Source organism: Cheilinus undulatus, linkage group 7 (genome assembly GCF_018320785.1).
Source record: "Cheilinus undulatus linkage group 7, ASM1832078v1, whole genome shotgun sequence".
Classification (NCBI taxonomy): Eukaryota; Metazoa; Chordata; class Actinopteri; order Labriformes; family Labridae; genus Cheilinus; species Cheilinus undulatus.
The window spans coordinates 1,096,255-1,117,662 of NC_054871.1; the positions used below are offsets into that span (position 1 = coordinate 1,096,255).

At 40.4% G+C, this 21,408-nt stretch overlaps 1 protein-coding gene across 1 annotated transcript in view; it reads left to right on the forward strand.

Annotated features, from left to right (window-relative positions):
• Positions 1 to 21,408, forward strand: part of kifap3a (kinesin-associated protein 3a) — a 54,574-nt gene that overhangs the window by 22,527 nt on the left and 10,639 nt on the right. Inside the window, exons 11-19 of the mRNA XM_041790663.1 lie at positions 4,521 to 4,621; positions 9,428 to 9,533; positions 9,622 to 9,734; positions 9,912 to 10,077; positions 13,074 to 13,199; positions 13,284 to 13,382; positions 13,536 to 13,621; positions 18,539 to 18,728; positions 18,894 to 18,984. Coding sequence (XP_041646597.1) covers positions 4,521 to 4,621; positions 9,428 to 9,533; positions 9,622 to 9,734; positions 9,912 to 10,077; positions 13,074 to 13,199; positions 13,284 to 13,382; positions 13,536 to 13,621; positions 18,539 to 18,728; positions 18,894 to 18,984 — 1,078 coding nt within the window. The remainder of the gene's footprint in view (positions 1 to 4,520; positions 4,622 to 9,427; positions 9,534 to 9,621; positions 9,735 to 9,911; positions 10,078 to 13,073; positions 13,200 to 13,283; positions 13,383 to 13,535; positions 13,622 to 18,538; positions 18,729 to 18,893; positions 18,985 to 21,408) is intronic.

Below are 21,408 nucleotides of genomic sequence, written 5' to 3' on the forward strand. Positions count from 1 at the left end.
AACATTTTTAGCCACAAGATCTCACAGAAACCTGCGATCAAACAAATATGAAAAACAAATATGGAGGATCGCCCTCTGCTGGCTCAACATTGTCTTAGTCTCTTTAAAAATATTCCTCTTGGCTTGGAGCAGGGCCCCACTTTAGGCAGGGGCATTGGCCTCCTTCATCCCAAAATATAAGAGTAACTGAGGTAGTACAGGGCTGCAGGGGGGTGCAGGGGTTACTAGAAGGTTCCTGGTTTAAATCCCAGTCAGGGTCTTTCTGTGTGGAGTACATGTGTTTGTTCTCTCTGGGCTTCCGCCCACAGTCCAAAGACATGTTCGTTAGGGTCACTGGTGATTCTAAATTGCCCGTAGCTGTGATTGCAAGTATGCTGGATGTCATAGAAAATAAAGACAAAGCCTACCAGCCCAGACATGAAGTGACCATCAGTCAGGAAGGGACTGGTTTTCACGACAAGCTGGGTATCCTCACCTGCACCAGGTCAGCTGGACCTCTGGCCTTGTTCGCTCTAGAGCAGTGTTATTCAACCCTGCTCAACCAAAGAGCCAAACTGTTGAAAATACATTTGCAAGAGTCACAATCTGAGTGGTGAAAAAAGGCAATTAAAGTCAGTTAAAGGTGGGAAAAATGGTTAAAAAGCAGCAAACATGGGAGAAAAGTAGCAAAAGTGGGTAGGAAGTGACCAAATAATGAGTTAGAAGTGGCAAAAAAAAAAAAAAACTAATTTTTTTTTAAAAAGGTCAAAGAATCTGTAAAACAAAACAGCATTTTAGTTAAACACTAAAACTGTCCTTAGTGGCGCAGGTGGCCCAGTGGTTTAAGGCGTGCTCCATGTCCGGGTTCAAATCCAGCCTAGGGCCCTTTAACACATGTCTCTCCCCCACTCTGGTCCCTGTTTCTAACTCTATCTACTGTCCTCCTCTATCAAAATAAAAGCACAAAAATGCCCAAAATAAATCTTTAAAAAACAAATGTTCTGAACATGCAACATTTAGTGAAAGAACATAATAATAATAATAATAATAATAATAATAATATCTTGAATTTATATAGCGCCTTTCAAGAAACCCAAGGACGCTTTACATGAACAGTTATGGGTGCAAAATAATTTAAAAATGTGGAAATGTTTTAATATTTAGTGAAAATTTCTTTGAATTGCAAAATCATATAATGAATTAAAAATATTTGATATAATGCAAACATTTAAAAAAAACAAAAAATATTTACATATTTCATTAAATTTAAAACATTTCAGAAAATGTGAAATCATTTTAGAGGAAGAACAATCATTTTTTGAAACTTAAATAAAAACATTGTGAAACACAAACTTTAAAACAACCTTTTACATATCTATGGTAAAAGCTTATTTTACTTCTGTATGAAAGAAATCTAATCTAAAATTTGGTTTAAAAACATTTCACAAGCAGAAAAGTTTTAGTGAAAGGCTTTTATTTATAAAATAAAATGCAGAAATATTTAGTTTGTAGTCTCATAAACACGCTGTGTGAAGTTAAAAATTTTTGCATTTGACCATCAGGGCCACCGTACCAGCAGGCCTCACATAGTTTGATTAATTTTGTATTGGTACCATTACAGGTTGATTGATTTGTGATCAGACCAGCCCTCCTGCGTGCTGCCTGTTGTTTTCCTGTATATCTGAGGCGATCACTCGTGTTAAATGATGGCTAATGAGCAGCAGATGTGGTCAGCCGTCGCGGCTGCAGCGTTGGAGCTTTAACTTATTAAAGGCAGTAAAATTGATGCTTCCTCCTGTTTTCCTAATTAGAGCTTTGAGCCGTCTCTCTTCGGCGCTCTCTCCCTCCTGTGATTCCAGAGTTTCACTGAGCACATCTGGATCTAATTCGGAGCGATAAGGCTCCGTGTACGGCCGCTGACCGAACACGGCTGTGACCAGATTTAACTGGACCTGGTGGGGGCGTTACTGGAGGTCTGTGCTGGTTCTGGTCCACTGAAGAGCCTCTCTCTTAACACTTCTCTTAATGAAAAGTTCCCAGGTCAGACTGTGGGCTGAACTCTATTAATCCTGAGAGGTTGGCTCTGCCTCCGGGCCTGTAGCCTACCCCCTCCGAGCCTGTAGCCCCCTTTGGCTCTGTTCAGGGGTCAAACCCATAAAGGTGCTGGTCTCTCCGCCAGTCTAACACTCAATTCATCCTGCCTTTATCTCTGCTGCTCAGGAGGCTCGATAAGCTCGCAGTGCTGGGTCACAGTAAATTTGAGCATTTATAGACTCTTACTTTCTTTCTTTGTTCTGTAGTTTCTAACTTTAGGGATGGTTTTGGTCTAACCTGTCCAGGTTTTCATACAGCTCTGTGAAAAAGCATTCTTCCCTCACGGATTTCTAAATTGTTACATACTCGCCGTCCTTAACTGTTTCAGATCATCAGACTAATTTTAATATCATACAAAGATAACCTGAATAAATACAGAAGTGCCTTTGTTGACTGTTCCTCTCATTGGTAGCTCCACCCACTTTTCAAAAGTTGGCGACTATGCCCTACTATTTGGAAATAATAGAGGAAAAACAGCCCCTACATCCCCAGCTTTGCCAACATTCTGTCTTCTGCCTTTTCAAAACATTCCATCCTTGCCTTTAAAGATGGTATCATTAGATCTTGAATGCATTCCATCCATAGCTCTTTAGATGTCGTTCTGGGTTCTTCTGGGACCTCCTGGATGAGTCGTCCTTGTGCCTCTGAGTCATTTTGGTAGACTAGACACTCCTGGTAGAGTTCATCGCTGTTCACAGTTTTCACCTGTTGTGGATAATGGCTCTCAGGGAGGTTTTCTGGAGTCCCAAAGCCTTAGAAATGTCTCTGTAACCCTTTCAGACTGATAGATGTCAGTGACTTTGTTTCTCATCTGTTCTTGAATTTCTTTAGATGGTTCCATGATGTGTTGGAGATCTTTTAGCCTACAGGTTCTAGTTAAGGGGTTTCTGGATCCAGCAGGTCTGGCAGTAATCAAGTCTGGGTGTGGATTGTCAAACTGAACTCAGATTACCAAAAAATGTGGTTAATCCCAGTTATAGGGGGGTTACTTGTTGAAAAATAACACATCAAGACATTTCTAAGGCTTTTGGACTCCAGCCAGACATGCTGAGAGCCATTACCCACAACAGGAGAAAACTGTGAACAGTGGTGAACTCTCCCAGGAGTGGCCAGCCTACCAACATGATTCCAAGAGAACATGGGCGACTCATCCAGGAGGTCCCAGAAGAACCCAGTTCAGTTGTTGCTTCAGTTGTTGCCGCCAAGGATGGAACAACCAGTTATTAGTTATTAACTCTGGTTTTCTACACCAGCTTGATTACAGTGATGTCTATTCCTGAAGGCCTGCGAGTGATTCCAGCACCATGCACTGACATTTTCTATTTTTATGAGGAAAAAGGAAAATGACAAGGCACCAGGAGTGTCCAGCAGGAATATTATTTATAACCACAATTCTGTTTTTCTACATTCAAAATGAACATCCTAGATGTTAAATTTTTACTTGCAGGGACTAAAACTCACAGAGAATCAAAGAACTAATAGAGGCGGTGTAGACAGCAAGTATATGTGCTGTTCAAATAATGTGGTAATGATGTGTGATTGGGATTATCCTGGACAATATTGCAATTACAATATAATCCATAAATGGTATCATGAGTCTGCTTGTTTGGCTATCACTGAAAATGCAGAGAATAATGAAAGTTTAGAGTGGTTATTTCTCAACTCAAGAACATACAAATATTCATAGCATGAAAATACAAAACCTGACGTTTTTACAGTAGGCTATTGTGTTCAACATAACTTCATGTTTTCCAAACAATAAAGTTTTTCCTTATTTGAAAAAAAGGTACTTCTATAAAGTATATAATGGCACTATTGAAAACTTAAAGGCCTTTCTGCAGGAACTTTTTAACCTTTCAAGCACTACCAAATACTGAAATAATTGCACAGCCTGTTGTGAGTGTGATTCAGTAAATTGTGCAGCTCTAGAAGGCATGCAATGCTGCACAATGCGACGTGTTATCTGCTGCTGGCGTGCTGTTAGGCCGGTGTAAGCGATGAGCACGACTGTACTTCACTACAGGCCTTGAAAGGATTCAGAAGGCCCGCTCCGTTATCAATAATACCGAGGTAAATCAATTAAAGATGAATTTGTGCAGCAGAAAGTGTGACCTCACGGTACAGCGAGATTTCTGTCAGCGCTCCCAACAAAAACCAACTCCCAGGGTCCTGCTCAGCAGCCTGCTTCTTCTCCAGCTTCTTCCCTTTAAATCTTGTTTTCCTTAGGTTAGCTGACAGACTGAGACACTGCAGTCCTCTCCTCCTCATTTAGGACTAAACGCCTCCTGACCTCCGACAGGAACCGCTGTTAAAAAGGCCATTCAGCCCATTAATATTTTCAGAAAACACTCAGCTCTCCTAGATGTGGTCATTGGCATCCCGCGGAGCGTTACGACACAACCGTTCATTCATGCATTGACTCTGCTCCTCCTGTGTTTATGTTGCAGCTGACGAGGCCCAGAGACAGCTCAGCATGTGCATTCTGTACCACATCAGCATGGACGACAGATTCAAGTCCATGTTTGCCGACACAGACTGCATACCGCAGGTAAGACTGGCTAGTGTACGGAACCCAGCAGACCATGCAGACACATTAGCATCAGCAGCTAACGGCACCGGGGGAATTAATGCATGAGAAACGGAGACGGGGAGGGACGCACGCCACATCTGGAGCCAAAAACCACCCGAGGACTGCTGCTCAGTCTTCTCTGTGATGACAACTGGGTGGTTTCCCTTTACTCTCTCCATGCAGGCCAAGGGAAATTCTGCCTTTCTGTGTACTCTTCACAAAGTCACTGATGAAGTTTTTTCAGCTTCATAGGAATGGAATTATTTACCCAAACCACGCTGGAAATACAGTCTTCCACATACAAGCTTTCTTTTAAAGATTTGAGGACAATGCGACTGTTTTAATAGATCATCAACCACACAGACAAGTCTCACAGTGCTCTACAGAGCCAAAAAAGACATTTAAACAACAAGAATACCAAAAAACATGACATGGAGCAAAAACAATACACTGAAATCTAAACATATGAAAATACAAGATCAGTTATCATTGATATATAAACTGAAATTAACCAAATTGTTCATTAAAATTCATGAAAACATTTAAACTCATTTCAGGGCTGAGTAGACTAAAGCAGTGATACTCAACACACGGCTCTTTAGTGATGATGTGTGGCTCTTCTTTGTCTTCATTTGAAATATTTTTTACCCAGAAAACCTTAAAAACAGTCAACTTTGACCTCAGAAAGTATTCATTGGAAGCTACAGTCTTATGCAGCTATAGCTTTAATTGCCAACCTTTATTTTATTGTCTGTATATTTTTATTGACCTTATTTGTAATCACCCCCATTTTTTTCCTTTTCTGGCCACTTTAAAATCAATGTTTCTGCATTTTAAGCCCATTTTGCCATTTCTTTTCGCCACTATTGTCCTATTTTTGTCCCTTTTTGCCTCTTTTTTTCCTGCTTTTTGCTATTTGCAATATTTTCACATTTTTTTGCCATTTTTTGCCACTTCTTGCACATTTAAGCTGTCTTCTGATAATAAATGCCACTTCTTTTCAACATTTTTGCTGCTCTCGCTGCTTTTTGACCATTTTAGTCACTTATTAATCATTTTTTGCTATGTTTTTACTGCTTTTTGACCATTTTAGTAACTTTTCACTCATTTTTTGCTATGTTTTTACTGCTTTTTGACCAATTTAGTCACTTTTCACTCATTTTTTGCTATGTTTTTACTGCTTTTTGACCATTTTAGTAACTTTTCACTCATTTTTTGCTATGTTTTTACTGCTTTTTGACCATTCTAGTCACTTTTCACTCATTTTTTGCTATGTTTTTACTGCTTTTTGACCATTTTAGTAACTTTTCACTCATTTTTTGCTATGTTTTTACTGCTTTTTGACCATTTTAGTAACTTTTCACTAATTTTTTGCTATGTTTTTACTGCTTTTTGACCATTTTAGTAACTTTTCACTAATTTTTTGCTATGTTTTTACTGCGTTTTGACCATTCTAGTCACTTTTTACTCATTTTTTGCTATGTTTTTACCATTTATTGACCATTTTAGTCGCTTGTCACTCATTTTGGCAATGTTTTTACTGTTTTTAGACTAGTTTTGCCTCTCTCTGTGCTTTTTGACCATTTAAGTTACTTTTGACTCATTTTTGTAATGTTTTTACCACTTTTTGACCATTTTTGCCACCTGTAACTCATTTTTCTGTTCATTTTTTCCACTTTTCTGCCAATTTTAATGCCTATTTTGCCCCCTTTCACCCCATGTTTTGCTGCTTTTTGAACATTTTTCCCTCTTTAACTTATTTTTATTGCCATTTTTCACCACTTAGATTGTGGCTCTTGCAAAGTGGACTAAAGACTCATTGTATGGAATTATTATTGTTACAAACCTCAAGCCCATTTTAACAATTTGATAGCATGACTGATTGATTTTGGGCTCAGATTGTCCTTCACACCATGTGCTCAAGTATTTCTGCTTGTTGTTTAATGAATCAACCAATAGGAAACAGGTAGAGGTCGGACCAATCACGTTAGTTCTGCCCGCTGTTGCTGTGCTGTTCTCCGTTGATCTCACTGAGAGAGTCCCAACATTCTAACACATAATGTTGTCACGTATCACGTAATGTTAGACATCTAGGCTCCGGCTCGTTTCTGTCTTTTACCCAGCAGCAGTTCTAGTCTTCATCTAGACCCCTAAATGTGTCCCAGGATAAGAGGAGCTCAGAAATCCTCTGGTATTCCTGCTCAGACCTCTCAGGCTGATCCTAACATTTTCTCTGAGCGTCCGTCTCTCCTGATTGAGCTGACCCGGTCAGTCGCTCCTCTCATCATCCACCATTAGCCAAATGTGCGTTCTGTTTGTTTGTCAAGATTGGGTGTAAACGGCTGCCAGATGTGGCAGCGAGAGGCCGCTGTTTGTTCAGAAGGTCACATCAGCAGCAGATCTGAACCCTGGGGTCTCGTTGGGCCCCCGTCCCCCTGGCGTTAGAAAGGAGGCTGGCCAACAGCATGACCAGGATGTGACCTCTAACCCTGCCCCGAGGCCAGCTCTCTCCCCCACTCCCTGCTCTCCTTCCCCTTTCTCTCTGATACGTCCATCCATCTCTTCCTCTTCCTCTGAGTTAGTCTTAGTCGAGATCAACGTAGAGTTTGGAATCAGCAGATAGTTGCAGGCCTTACCCATGACTCTTTGCAGCTGTTGGCCTTGCTCTGTGATTTTACCTGGTCTTCTGCTGAGCTGCTGTTGTTCCTAAACTCTTCCACTTTCTAATAATATCACTGACAGTTGACTGTGGAATATCCAGCAGTGATGAAGTTTCACCTACAGGTTTAGGATCAGATGTTTGAGACCGCATGTCCAGGTGAGGATTTTAGACACCTGTGGGTCTGACTGGAACACCTGAATTCAATGATAAACAGGTGTGGAGACATGAATAAATGTTATTGATTATTATTATATTAAAACATACAGTTGCAGATAAATTAACTAAGATTTTTGAAAGTTAACTTGTGCTAATGTATGAGAACTCATTCTTTACGAGGTTGTATAGTCATACATTTACAAGAAACAAAGATGATTATTTTTGAATTATAAAATCAGTAAAATCATTAGAGATGATCAAATGTGTAAATTAAAGTTTTTATATATATTTATGAAAAAATCATATTTTCAGACAATATAAAGCAACAATTTTAAAAACGTAAAGCTGAAATATTTTGAAAGTATAACAATGTTAATTTGTGAGGAAATGATTACATTTGTGATGTTGACAAAATACAAAAAAAAAACCTCACAATTTTAGTATTCTAAAATCAGAAATTTATATCAACAAAACTTTGAATTTTTAGGATTATTTAGCTCCAGATTTATGAGGAAAAATATTGGATATTTTTAGATTATAATGGCATAATTTGTGAGGAAATAACCAAAACTCCTAAGAACATAGACTTGAAAGTCCTTGGTCTAGAAAAAACAAAGCAATGTTTGTAGATAATAATACCATTGGGTTACAAGAAAGTTATTTTACAACAAAATCAAACATGTATGTGGAAAAAATCAATATTTTTAAAGCTGTACAGTCAGAAACTTAGTTGAAAAAAAGTTTTGAGATTTTGTGATGATAAAATCAGTAATACACAAAAAATGATTAAAAAAATGAAAAATAAAATTGGAGATGTTTTAGAAAATAATAAAGACATCTAAGAATGTTATGTTTTACATTTATGAGATACAACATTTTGGAGATTACAAAGTCAGACATTTTCATTTGATTCTTTAGATCAGAAAACTGTAAATTTCCAGCTGAATGATCAGGATTTATTTGGTATTAAAGTGTCCAATTTAGGGAAACCAAAGTCACAGACTATGAGAGTATAAAGCTAAAGTTCATTTTTAAAGTGTACCTTAGAGACGTTATAGCCATCTCTCCCAAACACGCTTCCTTTCATCTTCTCTCACCTATTCTGTGTTTTAAGCCCCCCCCCCCCTTTTATCACTTTCCCAGGCGTATACCCCCCCCCCAGCAGGGTCACAGTTTGGTGGCTGAGAGGACTGAGGGAGCTGGAGGTGAAGGTGTGGGGCCAAGGGGGGCCGCGTGGGCCAGACCGCAGCGTTGACGGGGCCCCCGGTGGCCGTCTGTGGTAAATAAGCAGAGGCAGGTGCCAGAGAGTCTAGACGGGGCTGATTTCGGGGTCCGGGGCCCCTGGTATGTGATACCTTAGCCAGGCGTGGCCCCGCCTCCTTCTCTATGATTCCTGACTCCTCACAGAGCACCTCAGCCCCCCGTCACCCCCTGGCTCAAAGCTTTTCCTGTTTAATGTTAAATCAGAGCTGGAGAGACGGACAGGAGGAGGAGGAGGAGAAGTGACTCTGGCCCTGCCCTCATCGCTCTCTCTCTCTCTCTCTCTCTCTCTCTCTCTCTCTCTCTCTTTCTCTTTAAAGGTTAAAGGTCATCCTTTCTCACCCTATTTTAAAAACCAAACTGTGATTGTTTTGACTTATTGGTGAAGGGCAATTTTAATATGATTTGTGGTTTTTAAAGAGTGACATTTATACGTCATTACTGTCTAACAACCTCAGTTCCAAAAAAGTTGGGTCGCTGTTTAAATGTAAATGAAACAGAAGTCAATGATTGCTGAATCTCATAAACCCATATTTGATTCACAAGAGAACAGAAACAACAGATAAGATGTTAAACTGAGACATTTTCCCATTTATTGAAATATTAGCTCATTAGGTCCCCCCCCCCATGTCATCACTGCCCGGGCGTTCACAGGTTTTGTGTGAGATGTGTGATCTTCTGTGACCCTCTGTGACTTTGATTTCCAGCTGATGAGGATGGTGTTTGACTCGGGGGAGAAGATCGACGTGGAGCTCATCTCTCTCTGCATCAACCTGGCTGCCAACAAGAGCAACGCTCAGCTCATCTGTGAAGGTCAGAGCGCCACAGAACAGACGACCACAACACATGGAGACGTTTTAACCGTCACTGTTGGTAACCTCCTGTATCCTTGTTGCCGTAGGTAACGGTCTGAAGATGCTGATGAAGCGTGCCGTGAAGCTGAAGGACGTCCTGGTGATGAAGATGATCAGAAACCTTTCTCAGCACAGCGGACCCACAAAGAGCCTCTTCCTGGTCAGAACCTTTAAACTCAGAGTGGTTTCAGCTTTCTGATGTGTTTTCAGATCTTTGTCACACCTTAAACTGTGTAAATCAAGATTACTGATGCCAGGAGGTTCACTGAGGGACTAAGTCAGGGTCAGAGGAATCAGAATCTTTATCTGTGCGTCGATGATCCTCTTTCTGCTGTAGGACCACGTCGGTGACCTCGCCGCTCAGATCAGCGAGGAAGAGGCCGAAGAGTTTGTGATCGAGTGTCTCGGCACGCTGGCCAACCTGACCATCCCTGACCTGGACTGGGCTCTGGTCCTCAAAGAGTACAACCTGGTGCCCTACCTGAAGGACCGCCTCAAACCAGGTGAGTTTAAGAAGCAGTCGTCCCATCTTTGTATTATACTGTCATACAGGGTGCAACTATCCATCCTTCATCACATATTCAGTCAGACCAATAGACAGATACAGCAGGAACCTGCCACATCATCTTTCAGCTGCACCTTTATTTTGGAATTCCTACTGAAAGCCTGTCAAGCAGTGAGATGATCTGAACCTTCAAAGGAACTAGAGTGAACAGGAGCTAACAGCTCACAGCTGAAACGATGCGAAGGGAGACGATATCCACTCCTCTCTCAGTTAGATAGAAACATTTCATAGACTTCACCAGAGCAGGGCTCCATCTTTATTTGCCAACAGTGAAATATATTCCAAATAATTCTGAAAGTTAGAAAGGGATGAAATACTGTAGAAAAAAATATTCAAGTCCACATAAGTTTAAATGTATTAAATAAATCATAAAATGGGAAAAAGTGGACTAGAGACTGGATCATGATTATGGAACGGTGCAGAGAGGAATGTTATTGGTGCTTTAAAGTGATTAAAATGCAGTGAATGTAGAAAAAGAAATGTTTTGTGCTTAGAATATTTATTGTTTTAATGTTAAAATTGTTCAACAAAAATGTCCATTTTATTATTATTATTATTATTATTATTTTTTTTTTTTTTTTTTATTATAGAAATGTTTTTATTTCAAGATAATCAGGATTAATTATTTCAAGTGATTAACATTTGCACTATTAAAGACTGTAACCTGAAAATTTCCTGGCTGGGTTATATGTGGGCGGGGCAAATGTAGGAGCCCATGACATCATCAGCCCCTATGGGGAATGACCCCACCCAATTAACACTACAATCTAAAATCACAGAGCAGTTCATCTCAGTCCAGTCTGTTGTTAGCTGACTGCCATCACTGAAAGTTAACAGTCAGTTAAATGCTGTTTTTTTGTTCATTGTGAGGTAAATTTACCAAATCGGCCACAGTGGTCTACAGGTCATTAGAATTATTATAACAGAGAGATTTGTACCAGAAAACAGTAAATTTAACTTCCATCTCTCTAATCAGCCACAGAGCATTTCTCCGGAGTGGGCGTGGCCTCAGCTCATTCAATAGACACGCCCACACCATCCTGGAGCAGATTTTACTGCCTAATTTTTCTTCATTTTGAAGCTTAAATTCATAAACTTAGAGATGTTTTTCATGGCTAAATTTGACCTGGGGGTTCAGAACACACTGACCTATCATACAACAAATCTAAATACAGATTTATTTTCACTTTACAGTGTCTTTAAAATATGGCACTGTACTGTGAAACACAGGTCATTTTTAGATTATTATTATTACTGTTGAATATCTGAAGGCTCCTGGGTGAAATGTTACCAGAGTAGTTACCCTGCAGACCGTTGTGAGATCAGAACATGTCTTATCATTGTCCAGAATATTGTGTTGTATTGTCTAGTATTGTAGTGCCATACGGTAACAACCTCTGCACTGAGCTGCACCCCACTGTACCACACAGTGCCATGCTCTATTATTTTTGATATCCGGTCATATCGAATTATATTTTACAGTTACGGTAAAGCCTCCCATATCCAGTCATGTGTCGATGCGTGCTGCAGGAGGATAAGATGACCACGTTTTTCCTCGTGTGCTTCCCTTAAAAAACCAGATGCCCGTTCTCTCTCACGCTCTGTATTAACCTCAATCTTCCCTCTAAATCACACTATCAGTAAGCTGTCACCATCAGAGGTGATAGGAAGGCAGCAAAACCTCATTAAAGCCCGACCTTATCTATAACTCTAATTATCTCTGACCTAATGACCCCCAGTAAAAGTATATTGTCTTTCTGAAACAGAGTTAAAGCTCTGTGGAGAAGTGACCAGCAGTGCAGTAAAAACCTCTGTGTCACTGAACCTGGACCAGACGACTTGTGATTTTGATCTGGATCTGGACCTTTATTATGAATTCGATATCTCAAGATTGCTTTCAGGGATTTTAATCAGCCTCTGGTCTGTCAGCCAGAGCAGAGCAGGCATCAGTGACAACAGAATGACATTAAAGACCCTGTAAAGTAAAAATAAATCTGTATTCACGTTTGTCGTATGATAGATCACTGTGTTATGAACCCCCAGGTCAAGTTTCAGTCACAAAGCATCTCCAAGTTTATAAAATTAAGCTTCAAATCATGAAAAATGAGGCAGTAAAATCTGCTCCAGGATGGTGTGGGTGTGTGTTGAATGAGCTGAAACCACGCCCACTCAGGACACTGGTACTCTGCAGCATTAACCCCCTCACTCATGGTGTCATACTTGGAAAAATATTTTCCCCTAAAAACATGAACCAGTAAACAAAATATGCAGAACTATAACTTTGCAATGAAACATGAACATTATAGAACAGTACAAGAGTACAAGACTGAATTCCTTTTCACAAAATGAACCAGAAATCTCTGCTTCAGGTGACTGCTTCCTTCCATAATATTGTAGTGTTAGAGGGGTGGGGCCATTCTCTACTGTGGACTCATGACATCGTGAGCCCACATATTGGCCCCGCCCACATGAAACCAAGCCAGGAAAGAGATGAAATGGCTTAAATCCAGAATTCAGTCTCATGTAGATCTCAGAGTTTTCACATGTTTATAGCAACCATATTCCAACATTTCTAGAGTGTTAAGACAAAAACTTTGGATTTCACTTTACAGGGTCTTTAATAAAGTCAGACGCAGAATAAAGGAGGAGCTGGGGTGGAGGAGGGTTGCAAAAGGAACTGTAAAGCATCACCAGGCTAGAGCAATGTGTGCTTAGAGCGAATCAGTTGACCGTCAGCTGCATGAGATTATCAGATCTAAATTATATGGCAGCGCTCGACTCTGTGGCCTTTTTACTTTTAGACGGACACAGCTGTCTCCTGACAAAACTCTTGCAGCTCTGTGCTTCTGCTCGTGTTTGTTGACCAGAGTCTTTACCTGAAGGATCAGTGGTGTTTCTGATCACTGACTCACTCATTCTTTTCCCTGATGTCAGGCACTGCTGAAGAGGACCTCATGCTGGAGGTGGTCATCATGATCGGCACCGTGTCCATGGACGACTCCTGTGCAGCCATGTTGGCAAAGTCTGGCATCATTCCTGCTCTCATCGAGCTGCTCAATGGTAGGAAACAAAAAACGTTACGGGAAACACCATGGACACAGATATAATCCCTATTAATGTTTGATCTCTCCTTTTGCTCCTCAGCCCAACAGGAGGATGATGAGTTTGTGTGTCAGATTGTCTACGTCTTCTACCAGATGGTTTTTCACAAAGCCACCAGAGACGTCATTGTCAAAGACACCCGTATCCTCTCCCTCACTCCATTCCTGTCTCATAGAGAGCAGGGATGGGCCGATTTCAGTGTCATCTAGTAGTTCAGGATTGGTGATGAATGATTTGGCGTAAAAAGGTCACAGAGATGATTGAACATTTTCTTTCCCTGACTCCTGATCTCAGAAGCACCGGCGTACCTCATCGACCTGATGCACGATAAGAATGCAGAGATACGCAAAGTCTGCAACAACACGTTGGATATCATCGCTGTGAGTACAGACACGCGACCTAGACTGTGTTTAAGATAGGGGCAATGCTGAAAGTAGGGGAGATGGTGGGTAAAAAATAAAGACTGTTATATAGACGTTAAAGGATGACATTACCTTCAAAGGCAGAGGATGGGATGTTTTAGAGATATTTAAGAATGACATCATCTTCAAAGACTGAGGATGGAATGTTTTAGAGATATTTAAGAATGACATCACCTTCAAAGACTGAGGATGGAATGTTTTAGAGATATTTAAGAATGACGTAACCTTCAAAGACTGAGGATGGAATGTTTTAGAGATATTTAAGAATGACATCACCTTCAAAGACTGAGAATGGAATGTTTTAGAGATATTTAAGAATGACATCACCTTCAAAGACTGAGAATGGAATGTTTTAGAGATATTTAAGAATGACATCACCTTCAAAGAATGAGGATGGAATGTTTTAGAGATATTTAAGAATGACATCACCTTCAAAGAATGAGGATGGAATGTTTTAGAGATATTTAAGAATGACATCACCTTCAAAGACTGAGGATGGAATGTTTTAGAGATATTTAAGAATGACATCACCTTCAAAGACTGAGGATGGAATGTTTTAGAGATATTTAAGAATGACATCACCTTCAAAGACTGAGAATGGAATGTTTTAGAGATATTTAAGAATGACATCACCTTCAAAGAATGAGGATGGAATGTTTTAGAGATATTTAAGAATGACATCACCTTCAAAGACTGAGGATGGAATGTTTTAGAGATATTTAAGAATGACATCACCTTCAAAGACTGAGGATGGAATGTTTTAGAGATATTTAAGAATGACATCACCTTCAAAGACTGAGGATGGAATGTTTTAGAGATATTTAAGAATGACATCACCTTCAAAGACTGAGGATGGAATGTTTTAGAGATATTTAAGAATGACATCACCTTCAAAGACTGAGGATGGAATGTTTTAGAGATATTTAAGAATGACGTCACCTTCAAAGACTGAGGATGGAATGTTTTAGAGATATTTAAGAATGACGTCACCTTCAAAGACTGAGGATGGAATGTTTTAGAGATATTTAAGAATGACATCACCTTCAAAGACTGAGGATGGAATGTTTTAGAGATATTTAAGAATGACATCACCTTCAAAGACTGAGGATGGAATGTTTTAGAGATATTTAAGAATGACATCACCTTCAAAGACTGAGGATGGAATGTTTTAGAGATATTTAAGGATGACATCACCTTCAAAGACTGAGGATGGAATGTTTTAGAGATATTTAAGAATGACATCACCTTCAAAGACTGAGGATGGAATGTTTTAGAGATATTTAAGAATGACATCACCTTCAAAGACTGAGGATGGAATGTTTTAGAGATATTTAAGAATGACATCACCTTCAAAGACTGAGGATGGAATGTTCTAGAGATATTTAAAGAGGGGGTATTATACTTTTCTGATTTTAAAAACATAAATATAAAGTCACAATGTTGGGTGTCCATACTCCACATATGCAAATTTTCAAACCTCAAGATAAACGTATGCGGCAGTAATCTTGGAATTAGACTGTAAACTGATGAAAACGGTTCGTTGAAAATCTCTCTGAGATTCTCCCGATGGAGATTTCGATGGAGCAAACTGATGAGGTCATCGCAATAGGAACTCCTGACTGGTTTGTGGTGTGTGTGTGGTCTGTGCAGCCAGCAGTGCAGAACAGACCGCCCCCACAAGGCCTTTTAGCCATTTAGCCACTTAGCAACACAGTAATTAAACACTTACCAAACAGATATGTACTGCTCTATCCTTCGCTGCTGCTGCTTTTCTTCCCCCTCTCCAAACTATCAGGGTCAGACTCCGGGTCTAACACGTACGGACGTATATCAAAATTCGCCATATTTTACTCAGTCGGACCGGTTCATTCAAAGTTTTTAACTACTAGCATAACAACATTAGCCACATTAGAGGGGGCGGGCACAATGTGGCTAATGTCCTGCCGTCGGCCAGCCTCAACAAAGAGTTTCAGACAGAGGTTAAAAAAAGGGTTTTTCAGGACGCCAGTGTGAGAAACATGAGGAGTTTTTTGAGCTGTAAACCATGTAATGCTACTGCGTGGGTAACAGAGTTATGGTGTAAAGCCTTGAAAAAAGGCATAATACCCCCACTTTAAGGATGGTTCATCATCTTCATAGACTGAAGATGGAATGTTTTACATTTGCATTTACATAAAGCTTTTTAACATGCATCCATAGCTTTCGTCAGATTTTTGTTCCTCCAATGTCCCATTTTCCATCATTCTGGGACAGCGGGACATCCTTAGTATTGTTATGTCTTAAACATTACTTTGACACTTAATTGTGTGACTGGAGAAAGAGAGAAAACAAATAATAGTCTCCAGCTTTATTTTTAAATGCAGTTGTCATTGAAGAATTAGAAGCTTATAGGTTAATATTCCAGCCTCATAATGAAGGCTGGAAAAACCTTGTTTGTTTGCACTTAAAAAGTAATAATCATGCCACTCTTCAAATTATTTGAGTAATTTCTCTTTGTTTACTTTGGACCTGCTCCTGACTGGCACCTGACTACCTGGGCTGTGCACGGGATCTCCGTTTAACATTTATTTAAATATATATCACACTTTTTTGGTTTAATGTAAGATTCTAAAAATCTATGTCCTCAGTATTTCCATCCAGCTCCTCCTAGTTTCCACAAACAGTTTCAGCAGGCCTCTCCTCGTTTTTCAGACTCAGACTTTGACATCAGTGATTAACCAACCTATGAATTCCTGAACCAGCTCGTGACTGGCAGGTGTGGTCAGCTCCCGGTCAGCGTGTGATCGCTGCCAGGCCTCAGATCAGCGTAATGAGCTGAAGATTACAGGCGGGCAGCAAGCGGGGGCAGAGGAAGTGTTTCATTGAAATTATCAGTGAGACCTATTAAACTGTGAACCACATGAAAGGAAGGCGGTGAGCTCTGGAGAGCATCAGCCAGCGGACGTCAGAGGAGAGAGAGAAAGCAGAAACCCACACCCACACAGAGGATCATTACGTCCTGGTGGTGTGCAGTCCTTTGGCAGCAAACGCCATAATGGTGCAGTCCTGAAACCTTTGATCACCCCTGCCCTGCTCGCACAAACATACATGCATACGACATCATGGCGGCTCTGTAGATCCTCCATGTGGGACAGAGGAATAAGTCACAGCCATATTCTCAGCTCAGACATATTTCCACATAAATATGACGAAAACCTTCCCTTCCTCCTGCTGAAAACAGCTTGGTTTTCATCGCTCTGACGTTAATAATCTTCAAAGGCAAGGATGGAATGTTTTATTAACTTAAAAGGATGACATCATCTTCAAAGGCAAGGATAGAATGTTTTATATATTAAAGGATGACATCATCTTCAAAGGCAAGGATAGAATGTTTTATATATTAAAAGGATGACATCATCTTTAAAGGTAAAGATGGAATGTTTTATAGACAATAAAGGATGAAATCATCTTCAAAGGCAAGGATAGAATGTTTTATATATTACAAGGATGAAATAAGTCTTCAAAGGCAAGGATGGAATGTTTTATAGACTTTAAAAGATGACATCATCTTCAAAGGATTAAATCATCTTCAAAGACAAGGATGGAATATTTAATGGACTTTAAATGATGATATCATCTTTAAAGGCAAGGATGGAATGTTTTATAGGCTAAATAGGATGACATCATCTTCAAATGCAAGGATGGAATGCTTTCCAGACTTGAAAGGATGACACCTTCACCAGCAAGGATGGAATGTTTTCTTGACTTTAAAGGATGACATCAACTTTAAATGATGATATCATCTTTAAAGGCAAGGATGGAATGTTTTATAGACCTTTAAAGGATGACACCATCCTCAAGCAAGGATGGAATGTTGGTGAAGCCGGTAATATTGGGGTCTTTTGCCCTCCATTTTTGCCAAGCATTAGGCTGTAATTGGTAACCTTTGGTAGAGGATGACACTGGCTCAGTTTAAACTGTAGCAGACACTTTCTGCTAAGTCCTGGTGCTTCTACTGTGTCGTAGTGTCTCTGTCCCTCAGTGAGCGGCCACATCTCCCTGTGTTGGCGCTCTGTTCGAGTCCGAGGTCTCAGATGGCTGTCAGTACCCACAGTGCTCTGCTCTGCATCTGGATGATTAATCTCACAGTCTCAAAGGCCGCCTTTATCGCTCTCCCTTCAGCGCCTGCAGAGAAAAGAAAACAGTTCGCTGCGGTCATCATTCGCAGGGGAAGACACGGGGTAACCGCCAAGCCGGAGAATTTTTTTAGCTGTTGTGACGAGGATGAAAACAACACTGAGTCACACATAGACGGGCCTTTCACTATTTTAGAGGGGGATGCTTTAAAGTTTTATGTTTTCAGGCTTTAAGCTAAGATTTTTTGGAAACAAATTATGAGTTTTCAAGGACATTGGTAACACATCTCTTTTCCTCCTGTCATGCAGAAGTTAAGCCAGAAACACCCTCATAATGATTACTAACATACCGTGCCCATACTAGAAGTATTGACTCCTTTAGATGTTTAGATGTACTAGGGGCAAACATACACAGAGGATGATCTTAAACGCTCTAGCAGGATCAGTTCTGCATTAGTGATCATCTGAATACCATGATCGATCCCCTGGCCTTTTCTGTTTGAATTGCATTAACTCTTGTCTTTTCAGCTTGAAATAAAACTGTGAAATAGTCCTTTTTCAGCAGGTAGAATGCTTTTTTTTTCCCTGAGCTGACTTGTCAGTTTAAATTTTAGTGTTGGGGGTTTCATTTAGGGATCTGGATCTGAGTACACTTGGCCCTAAAGTCTGGTTCATTTGATCTGCAGCTCCTTTCTCATGGCCGTTGTGTGACAATAATTCGGTTCCTGTAGCTTCTCACCTAAAGTTCTGGTCCTTTCAGGAGTACGACGAAGAATGGGGGAAGAAGATCCAGACAGAGAAGTTCCGCTGGTACAACGGTCAGTGGTTGGAGATGGTGGAGAACCGTCAGATGGATGAAACAGGAGAGCCTTTCATGTACGGGGATGACGGAGAATCCTACATTGGGAACGGAGACATCCTGGAGAGACCCGACCTGTTCTACAGTGCAGGTACTGATGGAGTTAAAGGAATAGTTAACTTTTTTAGAGGACTTGTTGGTGATCAGAGTTTCCCAGAGTTAAATGAGAAGATTGATGGCATCATGAAGTTCCTGAGACAAAGCTTAAGTCTCACCTGTAAATGATATTAACTTGTGTTTGTTTTGTGTCATCCAGATGGGATCATCTCAGCAGATGGCACCATCAGTCCTGAGTTCTACAGCGACTTTCAGAACAGAGACCTGGGTCAGACCGGATACATTAGCAGGTATGGAGGCCTACATTCACCCAAACATGCACAAGAGGAAAGAGCAAGTCTGAGTCCAGAGCCCAGTTAAGACCAAAGAGTCTGTTTATTTCAGACCAATCAACCCCAATCAATCCTACATATCAGGTGTTAGATACTTACAGTTTGTCGTCACAGAGGCTCCAACTCCATTATGAGCAGTAAAACAACCATACTGAGTGAGAATAGTGGTTAAAAAGTGGCAAAAGAAGAGAAAAGAACTGACACCAAGGAAAACTGTTAGCAGTATTCAGAGACCAATGCTGACAAAAATTAATTAAATAAATGAATAACAAAAACATGGGTGATTAAAAGAAAAGACAGTCATAATATTTAAAATACATTATATGTGATAATAATTGGAATATATAAATAATAAGAGACAAAGATATAAAGGCAAAGCAATAACAGTATAATTTCATAAAGCAAGACATTAAGGATGACATCATCTTCAAAAGCAGAGGATGGAATGTTTTATAGACATTAAATGATGACATCATCAAAGGCAGAGGACGGAATGTTTTATAGATATTTAAGGATGACATCATCAAAGGCAGAGGACGGAATGTTTTATAGACATTAAAGGATGACATCGTCTTCAAAAGCAGAGGATGGAATGTTTTATAGACATTTAAGGATGACATCAACAAAGGCAGAGGATGGAATGTTTTATAGACATTTAAGGATGACATCATCAAAAGAAGAGGATGGAATGTTTTATATACATTTAAGGATGACATCATCAAAAGAAGAGGATGGAATGTTTTATAGACATTAAATATTTAATATTTGAATTAAGTTTGGATCTACAACTCCAGTCCTAACAGCACACAACTCAAGGTCATGATGAACAATCAACAAATTCCAAATTTAAACAGACCTTTAAGGGTAAGGAATGAGGATGAATAAAGAGAACCTCAGCTGACATACTGTAGGTTTTATTGTACTCAGGCCGTGTCCCCCAACCATTAGAGGGATCATATCAAGGCCATAATCAGGCTTAAAATCTCCCTGAGCGTACCCTCTCTGTCCCTGATCTCACCTCCACTTACTCATAACATAACCTCTTTATTTCTCACAGTGAGCTGCGAGGAATAAAGAGGCGCAGGGGTTAGGGCTGTTGACTCAAAGCAACAAGGTTCCTGGTTTGCTTCCTGGTCAGGGCCTTTCTGTGTCGAGTTTGCATGTTCTGCCCGTGCACGCATGGGTTCTCTCCAGGTTCTCAGGCTTCCTTCCACCACCATTAGGTTAATTGGTGATTCTAAAACTGGCCGTGAGTGTGAGCGTGCCTAGTTCTCTGTCTCTATATGACTGGCGACCAGTCCAGGGTGTACCCCGGCACCCGCCCAATTACAGCTGGGATAGGCTGCAGCCCCCCCCCCCCGGGACCCCCAATAGGATAAGGGGTATAGAAAATGGATGGATGGGTTCCTCGCAGTTGTGAATCTGAACGTGACAGCAGCGGTCGGCAGGGCAGCTTTACCTCGTCTCTGTGTCAGAGAGGAAACACTAACCTGTGAGTGTTTACCTTCAGCTCGACTACAGCCCGCCGCCACCGTCTCATATTGTTTTTCCTAATCACTATTCGCTGATGTGTGTTTTTGAACCGGGCCAGGCCTGAGTCAACAAGGCCTCGCCGCTCCCAGAAGGCATTGCTCCACCCTTTAACAGCAATACTGGAGCTTTGAGAGCAAACACTGGGCTGCTGTCTCTCTGTCTTCATGTTCTTATAATCTCCGTGTTTCTCGCTCCTCCGTGGCTCCGATACATCAACTCTTCAAATCCCGATACGCCGCCGACATTCCACAAAGAAACACGAAACTGGAGCCTGGGAATTAAAAATCAATCCTGTTATCACTGAGAGGCTTTTCTGCATCTGTTTTTGGTCCAGAATCAGCAGGCCTTTACTGCTGCTGAGATGATGAATAGACGAGGAAATACAAACTTTATTAAGAGGCATTTATCTTATTTATTATACATTTCTCTCTAGCATGCGATAGAGGTCCTGTGCATGGACCCCCACTTTCAGATCCAAAGCTTGACTGTATAAATGTTGTCATGATACCAGATTCTAAACTTTGACCAAATGCTAGTAAAATCACCAGTATAGCTTTTACTTGCCATAGATATTGTTAGAGTCGGCTGATCATTTAGTGTTTTTTTGCACTCATTGATCCATATTTTCCATGTCATGAAACTAATCCTCATGTAGACTTGGATTAACACTGTATACTCTGATAGGACCTTATAACTGTATTCTACATGCCCATTTAGAACACAGAAGGCCCATAAATCAGTGGTCTTCTCTGTTAGCCTACCTCTATTGTAACCTAGTTTACCAGTGTGTGAACAACTCTGTAGACTGTAGTCTCTGTTAACAGGCTGGTGATCTCATCTAACAAAGGA